Source organism: Alexandromys fortis, unplaced genomic scaffold (assembly GCF_014885135.2).
Source record: "Alexandromys fortis isolate MF-2015 unplaced genomic scaffold, M_Fortis_MF-2015_v1.1 scaffold_43, whole genome shotgun sequence".
Taxonomy (NCBI): Eukaryota; Metazoa; Chordata; class Mammalia; order Rodentia; family Cricetidae; genus Alexandromys; species Alexandromys fortis.
In genome coordinates this window covers 2791976-2809169 of record NW_026067928.1, presented here as the reverse complement: position 1 = coordinate 2809169, position 17194 = coordinate 2791976, and the positions used below count along the sequence as shown (strand labels likewise).

At 40.0% G+C, this 17194-nt stretch overlaps 1 protein-coding gene across 6 annotated transcripts in view; it reads right to left on the bottom strand.

Annotated features, from left to right (window-relative positions):
• Pibf1 (progesterone immunomodulatory binding factor 1) overlaps window positions 1-17194 on the bottom strand; it is a 161362-nt gene that overhangs the window by 125582 nt on the left and 18586 nt on the right. For all 6 annotated transcript variants that reach the window (XR_007592168.1, XM_050144590.1, XM_050144594.1 and 3 more), the window contains one exon: window positions 1549-1682. Coding sequence is in view for 5 of the 6 variants with exons in the window: in XM_050144590.1 (XP_050000547.1) it covers window positions 1549-1682 (134 nt within the window). In the remaining variant the exon portion in view is untranslated. The remainder of the gene's footprint in view (window positions 1-1548; window positions 1683-17194) is intronic.

The following is a 17194-nucleotide window of genomic DNA, read 5'->3' as shown; positions in this document are numbered from 1 at the left end:
CCTTCCCCCCGCCTTCCCCCCGCCTTCCCCCCACCCCAGTCCCCCATCCACTTCCAGAAAGGGTAAGGCTTCTTCCCAAGGGGAGTCAACTTTGAGGCAGGACTAAGGCCCTTCTTCCTATATCTCAGCTAAGCAAGGTATCCTTCCAAAAAGAATGGGTTCCAAAATCCCAGTTCAAGCACTAGGGATAAATCCTGGCCCCATTTCTTGGCGAACAGTTGGAGGGAAAGGAGGTTCAGAGGGAGTGGAAGGGGACAATAGAGTGTGGTAAGGGATGCATATGATCAAAATATGTTTTATATATATAAATATATATGTGTGTGTGTGTATGAAAATGTCATAATGAAACCCATCGTTATGTATTAATATATGCTAATAAAAACTTAATTAATAAATAAAATATTTCTGTTGGGTGGCACATGCCTTTAATTGCAGTACTCAGGAGGCAGAGGCAGGCAGATCTCTGTGAGTTCGAGTCCAGCCTGATCTACAAGAGCTAGTTCCAGGACACGCTCCAAAGCCACAGAGAAACCCTGTCTTGAAAAAACAAACAAACAAACAAAAAAAACCAAAAACCAAAAAAAAAAAAAGAAAAACAAAACAAAACACAAGTAGATAAATAAGTAAATGTTTCTTTCAAAATTCAGCTTTACTCAGGCGCTCACTGAATATAGCTAATTTCAAGATCAAATATTTACCATATTAGGGAATAACAATAAATACTATTACATACCACATACCAGTCAAAGCGGGAATAGAAATACCAATATATTTCCTAAGTTTTTGTAAATTCACTTACAACATTCTACGATTCATTGACACTACCGAATTTCAAGAATCCTAGCTATAGCAGATATAACAAATGAACAAGTAAAATGAATCCACCCTATCTGCAAGGATACAGTACTTACTCTAAAATGTGACAATCGTCCTAAAGTTAATCTTTTTTGTTGTTGTTCTGTCTTTTAGAGACAGAGTTTCTCTGTGAACTGGCCATCTGTGAACTCAACTGTGTAGACCAGGCTGGCCTTGGAGAAGTGCCTGTGAGTGCTGGGATTAAAGGTGTGCACCCCTACCACCTGGTCTCCTTTGGCTAATCTACACGACAAAACTCAGGTTTAAATGAGATTTACCAAGGGACACATCAGAGAAGCTCATTAAATACAGAAGGCTAGAGAGGTCCATTCTAGGTAGAGGGAGATTTCCCCAGGTGCTCGGCAGCAGTAGCTCGGAGAGCGCTTACCACGTGTTGTTTCTAAGAGTGAAAGGGGCAGCTAAAAACCACTGGAGAAAATTTAAACACTTAAGCTGACATTACATGAAATTCATCAGATAACACCTGGCACATATTCATGAGGCATTTAACAGAGATTCTATCTTCTCTTACGTCTTAAAGGGTGGTGGCAACTTCTATAAAACCAAAGAATGCCGACATAAAACTGCAGCTCATGTCCACCAATGAAGAAGGCGATGGAGAAAGAGCTCTGAGGGGGACACAAATTCAGGTGACTGTGGTGAGCACTAAAGTGAAACCCATGGCCACCTCACCTCTTGACTTTGTCATAGTTCTCTTGACGGTAGTCGCCTTGCTGAACTAACTGTTTGGTGTCTGCCAATTCCAAGGCCAGGCGCTGACATCGGATTTGAAGTTCCGAGTTGTTTCTTCGATCTTCCTCATATGTCTATAAATCAAAGGAAGAATTACACATTTCAAAGTGAACATAGTAGACCAAATTCTGTATTGAATTTTTCTGCTAAGCTATGAAATGACCTTATAACTAAACTAAAACATGTCCAAATTACTTATTTATAATTGTTACTCAAAGATAGGTCATCTTGAATTTACAAGATTGTTTGTACAATAAATCCAAAACTAATTATTACCATGGACTGGTTTGGCTAGATACTGTACATGCAGAGATGAGTACCACAATTTATTCCCTCTTGAAAACACAAAACAGAAAATACAACACTGAAATAGTAGGCTCCAAATTTCCATCAAGAGCTGTTTGAAAGGCACAATTGTGGAAAATCTGAAAACAGTGTTTTGTTTGGTTGAACACCATGGCCTCCTACACTGGAGTTCCTCGTGAGAATGGAAGGCTACTGAGCTCATTATAGGCTTTAGTTGAGAATGCTCTGTACTTCCCAGGGGATCATCCTGTACGTCATTTAATACCTATATCCTAAAAGAAGACTCCGTTCTGCCAAAGCATGCATCATCCTTCTAAACACTATCAATCATATAGCTGTCTTGGGAGAGGGTAAAGTTCTGTGATTTAGGAAGGTGGCTTCCAAAATTTTAGTTCCAACAAGTGAGTAACTTAAAATATAACATTTGTCTAAACATCAGTGTTTACCTCATGGAATTCTTGTAAAGTTTATATCAAACAATACACGTCAAGTGCTTACAGAATTCACAACACATAATGATGCTCATTAACTATACATTTATATGTTTATACTGCTTCCTCTTGGCTTTGACTTCCTGAAGGATCACAGACAAATCTCTAGTTTCTAACTGCACAGAGACTATGACATAATCCAGAGGAACATAAACATGAGGAACAAACATTTAAAGGATTGGTAAAGATAACACGTCCGAGGAACCTGCAGGAATATCAAAGAAACAAAAGGATAGCAGATGTGAGAGTCAGGACCAATAGGAAATGTCACTCTAAGGACATAAGCAGTAAACAGGATAGAACTGAGGAAAAAAGCAGCAAAATTCTGCAAGGAATCAATGGCAGGGACAGAAGACGGAGAAGTGGACACTAAAACAAACGTATCAGAGTGTGTATTATGTCACTATTACTATTACTATTATTATTATTATTATTATTGGTTTTGAGACAGGGTTTCATTATATAGTCATAATTGGCCTGGAATATGCTATGAGGTTCAGACTAGCCTCTTTTTAGCTACTGACTGCTGGGATTAAAGTTATACACCACCACCACCACCAACCAGTATTATTATATACCATCATCACCATCATCATCATCATTATTCTAACATAGGTTCTCATGTATAATCCCATTGCTGACTTTGAGCTCAGTATTTTTCTTTTTTTTAAAAAATATTTATTTATTTATTACGTATACAATATTCTGTCTGTATGCCTGAAGGCCAGAAGAGGGTGCCAGACCTCCTTACAGATGGTTGTGAGCCACCATGTGGTTGCTGGGAATTGAACTCAGGACCTTTGGAAGAGCAGCCAATGCTCTTAACCACTGAGCCATCTCTCCAGCCCTGAACTCAGTATTTTTCTAAGGGTGAACTTAGGCTTCTTCTCCTGATTCCACGTCCACAGTGCTTGGATTTACCATGATGCCCAGTTTATATCATGCTAGGAATTGAACCAGGGGTTCCTGCATACAAGGTTAATATTCTACCAACTGAGCTATATAAATGCCCATCCCATTTTGTGGTATTTTATATACAACAAGGCAGTTTTCTTCTTCCTTCCCCCCCCTCAGTGGGCACACAGATGTATTAAAAACAATTTACTACAGTCCAAAGATTAGCCCTTACCTCAGTGTTTCATGTTCTTTTATTATATATATATATATATATATATATATATATATATATATATACTTGGTTGTTGTCCGGGCTAGTTTTTATGCCAACTTAACCCAAACTGGGGTCACCTCAGAGGAGGGAACCTCAATTGAGAAAATGGCTCCATAAGATTGGGTTGTAGGCTGCTGAGGGGTGGTGGTGCACTCCTTTAATCACACACTCAGGAGGGAGAGGAAAGCAGGTCTCTGTAAGTTCAAGGCCAGCCTGGTCTATAGAGCTAGTGCCAGGGCAGACTCCAAAGCTACACAGAGAAAACATGGCTTGAAAAACCAAAACAAACAAACAACAACAAAGGATTGGGTTGTAGGCAAGCCTGTAGGACATTTTCTTAAATAGTGATTGATGTTGAAGGGACCAGTCCATTGTGTGAGTTCACCCCTGGGCTGCTGGTCCTGTGTTCTGTAAGAAAGGAGACTGAACAAGCCATGGGGAGCAAGCAATAAAGTAAGTAGCATCCTTCCATGGCCTCTGCATCTGATCGAGCCTCCAGGTTCCTGCCCTGTGTGAGTTCCCACCCCGACTTCCTTCAGTGATGAACAGCGATGTGGAAGTATAAGCAAAATTAACCCTTTCCCTCTCCAACTTTGGTCATCCTTTTACACCACAGCAATAGTAACCCTGACTATTCCTAGACAGTTCCTAAAGGTGTGTGTTTTCTACTCCTTCTGGGTCCCTTTCCAACAAAGCCAGTTAAAATAAGCCAAAACCAGAATGGGTACAGGTACGTGTTTATAGTTTCCTGATAGATATTGTCGGGTGTCTCACCTGAGAATTTCCGTTTTCTCTGTGAATGAAGTGCCAGGTGATGTGATGAAGACATGGAAAGCTGGGGATGTGTCGACAGGGAGGAAGGCCTAAAACAGCTTCCAAGGAAAAGAAAGGACTAGAAAAAGAGAGCACAAAGGTGCTCAGTGGGAGCTGGTGATGGAGAATGTGAAGAGCTCACTGCTGCTTCTGTGATTTTCCTCCAGCAACGCTAAGCTGGAGAAACAGAGCTGAGGCACTTGGGCTAGTTTGATGAAAAGAAAATTGAAATCAGAAGCTATCAACAGGAGAGAGGTTGAAGACGGATAAGGCAGCGAAGAGGAAGAACATACCTATCGGGACTGATGAAATCATACGCATTAGGAATTTAGTTATGATTAGAAGCAGACAACTGAGAACTGTGGGTGAGTGTTCACATGACGTGCACATGCAAAGAAAGAAGCAGTTGCTCCCGTGAAGGTGGATTATGAAGGTGTAAAAATCTATGGACCCGCTGCTTTGGAAATCAGTATGGCAATTTCTCAGAAAATTAGGAAACAATCTAAGATCCAGCAATACCACTTTGGGGTATATACCCAAAGGATGCTCAATCCTACCACAAGGACATGTGGTCAACTATGTTCATAGTAGCATTGTTTGTCATAGCCAGAACGTGGAAACTACCTAGATGCCCCTCAACTGAAGAATGGATAAGGAAAAGGTGGTACATTTACACAATGGAGTATCACACAGTGATAAAAAATAATGACATCTTGAAATTTGCAGGCAAATGATGGATCTAGAAAAGAGCATATTGAGTGAGGTAACCCAGACCCAGAAAGACAAAAAAACAGTGGGAAAGGACAGTCACATCTGAATGTGACTCTCAAATATGTGATGTAAGGCACCTGTCATGGAGAACAGTTTGCATATTTGTTTACACACATGGTGTTGCTTTTACTGGTTAATGAATAAAGAACTGGCTTGACCTATAGCATGGGAGGAGGAAGGCAGAGTTAGTGAGAAGCCTTGGAGCCACCACGTGAGAAGGAAGCTGAGAACTTTAGCCGATAAGCCACAGCCACGTGGTGGTACACAGATTAATGGAAATGGGTTAAATTAAGATGTAAGAGTTAGCCAATAAGAAGCTAGAGCTAATGTGCCAAGCAGTGATTTAAATAATATGGTTTCTGTGTGATTATTTTGGGTCTAAGCTAGAAAGAACAAGCAGCCTCCCTGCAACACACACACACACACACACACACACACACACGCACGCACGCGTACACACATTTTGTGTTTAGTATAACTGCCACATGAGCAAACATAAGAAGTTCCATGCAGAAACACACACTTTATGTTTCTTTTCTTTTTTTTTTTTTTTTTTTTTTTTTGGTTTTTCGAGACAGGGTTTCTCTGTGGCTTTGGAGCCTGTCCTGGAACTAGCTCTGTAGACCAGGCTGGTCTCGAACTCACAGAGATCCGCCTGCCTCTGCCTTCCGAGTGCTGGGATTAAAGGCGTGCGCCACCATCGCCTGGCTCAAGAATTTCTTATTTTGACTTTTGAAGTAAAAAATGTTCCCTTAGATCTATGCAGAAGAGGAGGCAGAAAGATTGCTAAGAGCCAGAGGTGATGAATGACTTCCAGACACAGCAGGATGCTTGCACACATGAAGTCACGGAGAAGGTGGCAGCACACACACATTCTGCAAGGGTTAAGTCAGATGGGGTCCCAGCAACGAGGGAGGAATGCACACGTGCTCTCACCCTAACCAAGAAGCTATCTGCATTCAATACCCACTGAAAAAGGAAACAACAATTTGATTCCAATGAAGTCTCAGTAGGTCTATTAACCACACTTCAGGGCAGGCACTATGCCTAAGAGTAGCTGTCCAATAAATATGAACTCAGTATTTTTTGTAGACTTTTTGTCTCATTTTGCCTGTTTGGGCATTTTTTTTTGTATTTTGTATTATTTATTTTTTATTTTTGTGTATGTTTCTATTTTGTTTTTTTTTTTTGTTGTTGTTGTTGACTTTTTAAGGGGAGAGAGAGGAGGGAGGAAAATCAAGTTGGACGGGTAGGGAGTTGGGGAGGTTCTAAGAGGAATTTGGGAGGAGAAAAAAAATAAACAATATGATGTATAATATTTTTCAACATAAAAGGTTTCAAAAATCTCCCCTTAAAGTTGTAACTTTTTGTACTGAAGGACAGGAATCTGCTTGGTTACTCTTAGAGCCTTAGGGAAGAGCTGGCTATGTGGGTAGAGCTTGCAAGACTAGGACCTGTGAGGCTGAGGCAGCTGAACTTCAAGCTTCAGGTCAGCCTGGGCTTTGCAGTTAGACCTCATTTCCATATTAAAGGCACAGCACTGGAAAATGGAAAATAGTCTATTGCCTCAAAAAAGGAACCAAATTTTATGGCTGTAAAATTTTGTGGATCAGGCAACTGCTTTCTTCCATGTCTTCTGTGGAAAGACACTGAGCCACAACTCTCGAGTGATCAAGTCTACCGTATGTTCTCCCACTGTTAGAAAGTTGATGACATACATGTGTTATGAGTTGCCTGCCATTCCTTACCTTCCACAAGATAAGCAAAAGATGGAGAAAGTTTCTCATAATCCTAGCACCTATTACCATGGCTTTTTTTTTTTTTTAACAGAATGTTTGTAGGTAACGTTTCTGGAAAAGAAAAGGTAAGACTGGGCATCATCTTACAGACTGAAAGAGATTAAAAAAAAATGTAAATCTTTTCATATATAAAAAGGCAGATTCAAACTTTGCATTTACCACCCCTTTCAAACTGGAAATTTCTAGATTACAGTAAGTGAACCAATAGCCAAGTATCAATTTCTCTTTTGAATTGAGAAAACAATTACATGGGAAAAACAAGTGCAATCTGAGGCATCATAGCTTTTACTGCTTGACAACTCGATGGACCTAGAAGAATAAACATTCTGACTGCTGGGGTTAATGTTATATTTTTTTTCCACTTAAGCCATTTGCTATCTCTATGTAGAAAATAGTATATCTGTAATTACAACTGCATGTTTTCATGTCTTATCTATGACCCTCCCCTTCCTAATACCCACATATGACTTTGAGCTCCTTAAAGACCTGTCTTACCTCTGCAGACCCAGTAACCCTAGTCATTACACTAGAAATACTTGAAGAGTAAACTAATTATAAAAGATGGACTCTACAGTCTTAATATTAAAACAGGCAGCACATTGACACATTTATTTCAAAATTAATGTGCCTAACAAATACTAGTTTTCCAGCCAAATTTAAAGATCAAATATCACCTCTTAAGCAATAATATTATGTAGCGAGCAGCATAGAGCCACACCTGATGGAGATGTATAATCAACTCCTATGGCTAAAGTCTGACCTATGCTATGATATCACGCAATGATTATCAGCTGCCTGCATATGCGTGAACCTATGGGCAGTGCCCACCTGGCAGTTTGGGGTTGACAGCCCATGCCTACTTAAGGGCTGGGAGAGGTTTGCCCGGAGAGAGAGGAAGGAAAGAGGGGAAAGAGAGAGAGGGAAAGAGAAGGAGAAGGAGATAGATTGCTGTGAATAAGGTCCTGGAATAAACTGCAGTGAGAAGAGCTCCGGTGGTCGTGTCATCCTTGCTGGACGAGGTGGGCCGTGACAATATTATATGAAACACATATGGTGTGTGTGTGTGTGTGTTTGTGTACGTGTGTGTGTCTTAGAGAGGCAGTATGCAGAAAATTTCTATTTCTTGATCTGTTCTTAAATGGGTAAGGTTTGTTTCAGGAAAAATAGAGCTGTATTATTTCAAATTTCTTTATGTATCATGAGCTTTTAAAAGAGGCTTCAATAGGGAAATTTTAACTGTGCAGAAATTGCACGTATAGGAATGGACAGGAAGATACGTGTAGGTGGTCATGAAAAACTACATTTTTCTTTACATATTTCCCTACTGTTTATTTGACCCCAAAAACTGAGGAAAGTCTTGCCCTACAGTGCTTTCTTTGTCTAGTTATCAATGATAGATTTTCCACTATAGTATCATTCATCCTCATCGTCCATTTCTCTTGATTCCAAACAGCAGTTATTTTAGATCTTAGCATTTCAGAGACAAAGTACAGTGGAGATAACCTACTCAAATCTCATTTTCAAGATAAGGGCATGGCAATGCACCACATTCATGTTCATAGCTTCACTATTTACAACGGATAGGAAATGGAACGAGTTTAGATGTCTATCAACGTGTGTGTGTGTGTGTTTGTATCTATGTGTGTGTAGGGGTGTGCACCACGAAACTAGGAAAAGAGGAGAGCTCAAAGGCTGTGGGAAACAGGGTAATGTACTACGTGATTAGAAAGCAGAAGCAAGTACTAACTTGGGGAAGAAAGGAACCAGCTGGTCAAGACAGGAGGGATGGTGATGACAGGAAACAAAAGGAACAATGAATGACGCAGCTGGATGACAATGCCATGAGGAAACACAAAAACCTAATAAGTTCAAAGTGAAACAAAACAAGGTAACAGAAACCTAGAAAGGCTGCATGACTTGTATAGATTCCAGGTTGAGAATCTATGATCTTAAAATCACACGTAGTTTTTTCTTTTCCTTATTTCAAGTTATTTTTTTTAAGGATCCGTTTTGCAATAACTGTAAAATCACTAAACAGAAGTCAATTTAATTTACTGCTCAAATTCAACTTTAATCATAGGTTTCATGGCTTCAAATATCACATGTACATAAATCAAAGTTAATTTTGAACTCTCTCCCTTCAAACAATTATTACAATTATCTCTTGAACATATTAAAAAAATCATTTGTTACTTTACAACTGCAATACCAGCCCTTGGGAGGCTGTGACCAGAAAAAGTTCAAAAACAGACTAGAATACACAGACACTGTTTCAAAAACAAACCTAAATAAAAGAAAATTATTTGGTAAAGTGACATCAAGTCTAAATGTTTCTATGAGAAGTTAAAAAGTACTCAATGGTGAAATGAAATGGCACATTTTAAACAGCAGCTGTGTAACCAAATGGCAATTAGCCTGAGTAATAATGAATTCCCAAGCATTTGGGCAAATGTGCAGTCTCTCACATCATGCAAACAGAAAGGGAAGTGGCATCCTACTTGTCAAAGTAAATGGTTACCAAACAAGTACTCTCCTAGCTACACAGAGCATCTAAGGAGGCTGGGAAGACTACACCATCAAAACTGCCTTGAGGTCAGCGATCCAGTCAGAAGCAGTTTACATCAGAAAGGCATTTAAAGAATGACAGAATCCATTTTAACTGTTTTAGACAAGTGGCAATTCATTCCTCAGAATTCCCATGAGTTTCACATGATCAATACTTTAATTCAAACAGTTAATCGATGAGAAGAACAAGGAGCCCAACTCATCTTTGACTGCTATAGACTGCCCTTTTACCAAGGGTCTGCTCTGCTGCCAGAGTCTACTCATTGTCCTTGCTAAGTCCTTTATTATTAAAGTTGAAGACATTTTTAAAGCAAAAACAACCTAATGAAAGAAAGACATAAATGAAAGAAAGATCCAAACATAATTTCATCAGATGCGGACACTGGGTTATAAGAGTTCAAATCTGTGACTGCTCAACTTTTTTCCAATTAACTAGCCTTGAAAAATGAGTACAGGAACTGATCCACAGCTCATTCACTATTGGGTAAGTTCTAGTTCATAGGTCTGGCAGAATCTGCATGGCAAAAACATGTTGATGTATCAAATGACAAATTTTATAGCCAGGTTGCATACAGTTGAAACAAATCCAAAATCCTAGCTTTTCAACAGATACTGATCCAAATATAATTTCTTTTCCCCCTTGAGACAAGGTCTAAATACAGAGCCCAGGCTAGCCCTTTGGCCTCCTAAGAGCTAGAATTACAGGCATTCACCACCATACCCAACTCAAATTTCATCTTAACATTTAAGACACCAAGTTTAATATAATAGCATGTGTCAATTAAAGAATGTGAGTATATCAATGCAACAGAAGTATGGCTTTTCAGGCCTTCTGTGCCTTTTGACTCACTGAGATCAGCAGCACTACACATATTAACAAGTATAAGTAGGAAAAAGAAAGAATGAAGTTCATCCATCGTTGGGAGTAGAGACGATGATTTTTGCTTTGTTTTGTTAGGACTTTCTGAAGCAAATGAGAAAATACGGAGCAATGGCAGATGTCAGCACATGGGGTCATGTCTGTTTCACCAGTAAACTCTCATAATCAGATAGTCAACATTTCCTTTACACAAACATGGTTTACATAAGTGAATATACGCACACACAGAAGTTATCATGTACATGGAATTTACAGTAAGGATTGAAAATAAAAACCAAATCTTTCTTCTTCTCCTTCCCCCTGACCCCCATTCTTAGGACACAAACAAGGGTTTCTCCACATTGATACCCATACATGCCTCCAGACTCACAAAGGCAAAGGTGTTATTTCCCCTCTTAACAATAACAACAACAAAATGGAACAGGTATGGTTTGTTTTGTTAAGCATTTAGCCATACATGTGGAAATCCGAATGCTCTCTAGTTTATTCATGTTTGAGGTTGCATAATGTTTCATAGTGTAGCCTGTACCCCAGCTTATGCAACCATTTCCTTGCTATTGTATTGCTGGCTCTTACTTTGGTTTTGGCCTCTTCCTCCTTCACGTTGTACAAATAATGTCACAGTAAACCTCATAACCCAAAATACTACAAACTAGTACTTTATGGCCCACAGGTGCAACAGGAGCCCCCTTGTTGAAGGATGTCTGTTTCCCATTCAAATCAGCATTGCTGGCTATCTGTCCACCAGCCCGCATCAGTTCACAATCTCACCAGATACAGGTTTATGTTTTTAGTTATAGTCATAATAGTTACTGGATCTTTTGTCTTTGGACAGTCTCAGTTCTCACTGTTATTTTAACTGTATTTCTCAAAATGTTAGTGTGCTAGATAGTCTTTATCATCCCGACAGAAGTGAAGTCATTGGGGAAGAGATGGAACCTCAGTTGAAATATTGCCCCCATCAGACTGCTCTCTAGGGAAGTCGGCTAGGACATTTCCTTGATCAATGCTCAATGTAGGAGGGCCTAGCCCACTGTGAGCAGTGCTATCCTAAGCAGGTGGTTCCAGGCTCTGTAAGAAAGCAAACTGAGCAACTCCTGGGGAGCAAGCCAGTAAATAGTGCTCCTCTGGTCTCTACTTCAGTGCCTATCATGAACTCTGGAGGAAATGAAAGTCAAAGCCTTTTTCCCCAAGTTGTTTTTGGTCATTGTTTTGTCACGCAGCAGATTTAAGATTCTGCATCTGGACATGCGTGGTTTCCTTTTGTGTAATGCCCCATGTCTGTATCCATTTTTGTCTAGTTGCCATTAGAAGAGAATTTCAAAATGGTACTGGCATCACATCTTATCATCTGCATTCCAAATAGCCCCCCAAATTTATACTTTAAATATCCAACTTTATATGTGGAATCTTTTTTTTTTTTCTTTTAGTTTTTCGAGACAGGGTTTCTCTGTAGATCTGAAGCCTGTCCTGGAACTAGCTTTGGAGACCAGTCTGAAATCTTTTTTTTGATCTTTCCGTTTAAAGCTTTTGGGTTCCTATATCTTGCTAAAACGTTTACTCTGACCTCTAGAACAATGCTACCCAATAAAACCTTCTGAATGAGACATGTTCTGTATTGGAATACACTGGTGGCGAACCAGCTGAATTTAATTAGTTTGAACGTAGATGGCTGCAGGTGGCAGTGACAGCTGAGCCCAGAGCCTGACTGCTCAGGTGGCCTACGGGCTGTCACAGACTGAGACACAAATATCTGTAGTGTGTAAAAGATAAGCCATCTTTGATTCCTACCAAAATATGTGCATCAGGCCTCAGGGTCAACAAGATCTCTAGAAGTCTCACATTCGCAACCATTTAGAGCTTGCTATTAGCAGCACAGAATGAGAGATTCTTAAAGGTTTTTTTTGGCAGGAAGTAACATGGATTCCACTAGCATTCTTCACTGTCTGTGAACCTCTTTTCAAAGTATTATTTCTAAAAGCTGATGCGAAAACATACAGCATCACAAAGCAAATAAAACTACCAAAACATTTTAATTATGCATGTCTCTTAAAGTAATTGTAATTTTTTTCTTCTAAAATTTTTAACTTACATGGAATTAATTTTGTGCTCTCATAGAAAATGTACAAATTTTCTCCCACTAACAATCTGTTTGCATGCCAACACCACACTTAGTGTCTGTGTAAGTTTTAAGGTTTACACTGAGTTCTTGCTTGGTCTACCATACATCATATTCCCCTAACTATATCTTCTTTTTCATGCTCCTCCTGGGATCCCGGGGCACTTACTTTTCCCATTCCTCAGCTAAAACAAGTTACCCACGCTTAGTTCTGTAGTATATTTTTTTCTCTGAATCTCCCAAATGATCAAGAAAAAAAACTGGAATATAATTGAACTGCTCTTGCTTAATATTAGAATTTTGGAAGCTTTCTAAGATATAGTAGTTCCATGCTCAACAATGCAATTTCAAGCTGTTTTTTTTCCTTCTTTTCATGTGTCTGTGTGGTATGAATGCATGCGTGTATGCATGCCTGTATGTGTGTGAGTGCATGGTTGAATTTTGTGAGTGTACACATGCACACTGGTAAGGAGGCAGCAGGCTGATGTTGACAATCTCCGTCGACTGCTCTCCCACTTTCTTCCTCTGAGGTGGGAGCTCTTAATTACACCCATGGCTAGTGGACACACACAGACTCTAATCAGCTTGCCGGGGAAGCCTGCCTTAAGCTTCAGGGGCTACCACACCCACTGGACCTTTACATAGGTTCCCGGGTTCTTTGGTTTGCACAGCAAGTACTGGAACAGCTGCGCCACTGTCCATGACCTTCCTTGCTAGAGACGCACATGGGGACAATACTGCATTCAAAAAGAAGGTGGGGGACTCATCAAGCACAAAAGCTGAGCTCTACCATCAGTTGCTACAGAAACTGACATGTTCACACAGCTGTTCTCTTCTTCAGCCTGATAATTCATTGCTCTCTGTGTCTGGAGTATACTTTAATCATATAGAGTGTCATTACTGAAGGGACTCTACCTAGCTCAACGTTGGCAAACATGGCTCCAACAGCTCTTGCTCTCCCCCATTCCCTCTGTCTTGCTAAAAGCCATTAGATTACATTCCTAATGCTAACCACCAAGATCTAGTCCCTTATTTGGTCAATCCCTCCTCCTAGGGCTGACTACTAAGGTCCAGATATCAAAGTATTGAAATTCAGCAATCAAAAGCCCCTTTGGCTCACTGTAGCAAGCTGCATGGAATCATACCTGATGGAGATGTATAATCAACTCCTATGGCTAAAGTCTGACTTATGCCTGATCACGCAATGATCATCAGCTGCTTGCATATGCATGGGCCTATGGGCAGTGCCCACCTGGCAGTTCAGGGTTGGCAGCCCATGCCTACTTAAGGGCTGGGAGTGGTTTGCCCGGAGAGAGAGAAAGTCAAGGAGAGAGAGGAAAAAGAAAGAGAAGGAGGAGATAGATTGCTGTAAATAAAGTCCTGAAAACTGCTGCAAGAAGAGCTCTGGGTGTTGCGTTTTTCCTTGTTGGTCGAGGTAGAGCCGTGACAAGCAGCCCATGCCTACTTAAGGGCTGGGAGAGGTTTGCCCGGGGAGGGGGGGGAGGAGAGAGAGAGGAGAGAGAAAGGAAGAGAGAGAGAGGTCAAGGAGAGAGGGGAAGAGCGAGAGAGAGAGAATGGTAAAGTCCTGGAATAAACTGCAGTGAGAAGAGCTCCGGTGGTCACATCATCCTTGCAGAACGAAGGTGGCCGTGACAGCTCACCTAATTAACATGCCCAACTAAAACTAAACACCTCAGCCTAGCACAGACTTTCACTTTCCCCTTTCATGTTTATAAAATGGCCATGTGCCACTTCTTTCTCCTCTCTATCCTTTGTCATTTAGGGACAGATAACCCTGCACCCTCTCCCTTGTTCCCTTCCCCTTCTCCTGTGTCCTTGTCTCTTATTCCCTGCCTTTTGTCACTCTGGGGCAAATAAATCTCCTTTGTGCAGATGAGAACTTGGTCTTGGAGGTCCTGAGCCAAAACCCATCCTTCCAATTCTTTTGATATAATGGTAGAATTTCAGCTGGAGAGATGGTCAGCCTTTCTGAGCATTTACTGCTCCTGCAGAGGGCCCTGGTTTAGTTCCCAGCACCCTCACTGTGGCTCAGTATAACTCCAGTTGGTACCTGCATAGATATAGCACACATATTCAGGCTCTCTCTCTCTCTCTCTCTCTCTCTCTCTCTCTCTCTCTCTCTCTCTCTCTCTCTCTCTCTCGCACACACACACACACACACACTCAATACTTTTTCTTCCTTAATATTTATGAGCACAAGAGAAGGCCTGTATGTTTCCATAGGATAAATAAAATGAGCTTATAAATTTACTTTGTTTTCTTTTACATTATTCAGAATTTTCTACTGAATTTTCAGTACTCTGGAATAGTAGCTGTAACTGTTCTGATGGAAAGCAACTGTGAACCCAGCTGGGTGAATGCCTCTCTGGACCTGGCAGAAGGAGGCTAGCATGACACTTTGGACCCCTTCATACAATTCATGGCAGAGCTTTAAGGACTGCACTTCTGTCTACTTGACCAGCTACATTCAGTTGGCACACTTCACTTCCAGTTTCAAGCTTGTTTTACACTTACATTTATACACACCTTAATTTCCAATACTTTATTTCTAGTCATTTTTGGTTTTGTGTTATTTTAGCTTTTTTTTTTTTTTTTTGAGACTGTCTTGCTAGGTAGGCAGTCTAAGCTGGCCTCAAACACTAGGTGTTCTTGGCTTGAGCTTCTTGTAGGCATGTCCCAACCACTCCTTGTTCTTCTGCTTTCTTCAGATGAGGAATGTATATCTTTATTTTTGTCTTTCTGTGTAGTAATAAAGACATTTTTTTAGGGCCATAGATTTTTCTCTGGTATAATTTTAAATATGCCTTGAGAACTCTGACATAAAATATTCTTGTTTCCATTGCTTTCTTTAAAAAATTTTTTGAACCAAAAGATGTATTTAACTGTCAAGGAAGTTTAATCTCCTTCATCCTCTGCCTTTGTTTTACTAACATGATAAAAATAGGAACTATAAAATGTGTACCTAAAAATATATTTGTTTCCTATGTGATCAAGTATACACAGTAGTCTTGCAAACTTTCCACTGATGTTTAAAAACAGCATTTTCTCTGGTTAGGGCAGTTGGGCTTTCTTTACAGCAGCTACACCAGAACAGCTTATTAGTTCTTCTAGGCCTCATTTATTTTATCCACAACATCCCCACCCGTTCTCATGGAAGCAAATCAAACTTCCCAAACCTTACTGGCTTTTAAAGCTCTCAGGCCATTTACTATGTAGTTTCTGTCTACAACATCAAATTTTTCATTATACATTTGTTATTTTGTTGTATGGTTTTCATTTTAAATTCTATATTACCTGATATTAGTATTACCCTTCTACCAACTTTCCCCATAATTCTTAACCCCTCCTTTTTTCAACTTTTGCACCAAGGAACTTACGTTAAGCCGATTTTCAGCTGGTTTGTTTTAGCTTGACCCTGAGGTCAGTTTTCAGACTAACTTTCATCATGCAGCCGAGGCTGGCCTCACACTCACCGAACTTCTGCCTCAGTTTGGACACTGACCTCAAAGTGGTAGAACAAATTCTCTGTCCACAACACTGAACATAAAAATCTGCTGGTGACTGAACAGCTAACTGGATTAAATTATAAAATTCAGAACAATCAAAAAGGACCAGTGAGTTGGCTCATGGGTAAAGGGGCTTGCTGCCAAGCTCACCACCTGAGTTCCATCCTGGGACCCAGCTGGTGGTAGGAATTGCCTCCTGTTCTTTGACCTATTCATGTATGCACACTTTCATATACATGCACATATCATAAATAATGTAATAAATATTTCTTAATGGTCAAAATATGCTTTCAGAGTCTTGAAGAAGAGCATGTAAATGAGTAGCCATACAGGACTTAAATAAAACAGTCACCAGGGAAACGCTCCAAAGTGAGAGAAGGTTTACCAGACTGGCTCAAAAGCGGACTAACCAGGTGGGCTGACAGCTGAGCCCAGTTCACTACTCTATACCTAGTGAATGAGGTGGGGTTTCAAGACCAGTAGAATCAAGTGGTCAGAGGATATCGAGGTTAGTCCAAGGTATGCATCAGATCTCTCCAGAGGGTGTTTCCTGATACAACATGATGATCATCTTCTTGGCCACTGGGTCCAAAATTTCATCTCAACATCAAATAAACTACTCATATCCTGCCCCTAGAATTAAAATTCAAAAGCTCTAATGGGTTTACTTGAGATGTAAAGCAGGAACAAATGTAAGCACAAGAAGAAGACATGTTAATCTTTAAAAGCTGTTCCCTCATATCACATGGATGAAACAAAGAGCTAAATGAGGCTTCTAATCTGATGACAAACTTAAAGCTGATATCATGCTACATGAGTGTTTCCCTATGTAGGCACTTTTGTTAAGACATTGCATTACACGTAAAATTTCAACAGGTTTTAGAAAAAAAGAAATAGATTTTAAATGTATAGGTAAGAAATGAGATTTAGTAATAACAAACTATGCAGTGTGACTACAACCTTATCCTCACATTAAATAGTAAAATATTCAAGATGTTACTTTTATATCAGACAAAAGTGAAAAATATGAAACCAAAGCACTGACACTTGACTTTAAAATGCAAAGATATTATCAATAAATGAACAAATGACAGCTCTTACATTTTCAAATGACTCTCGTTCACATCACATACCTGTCTCACTA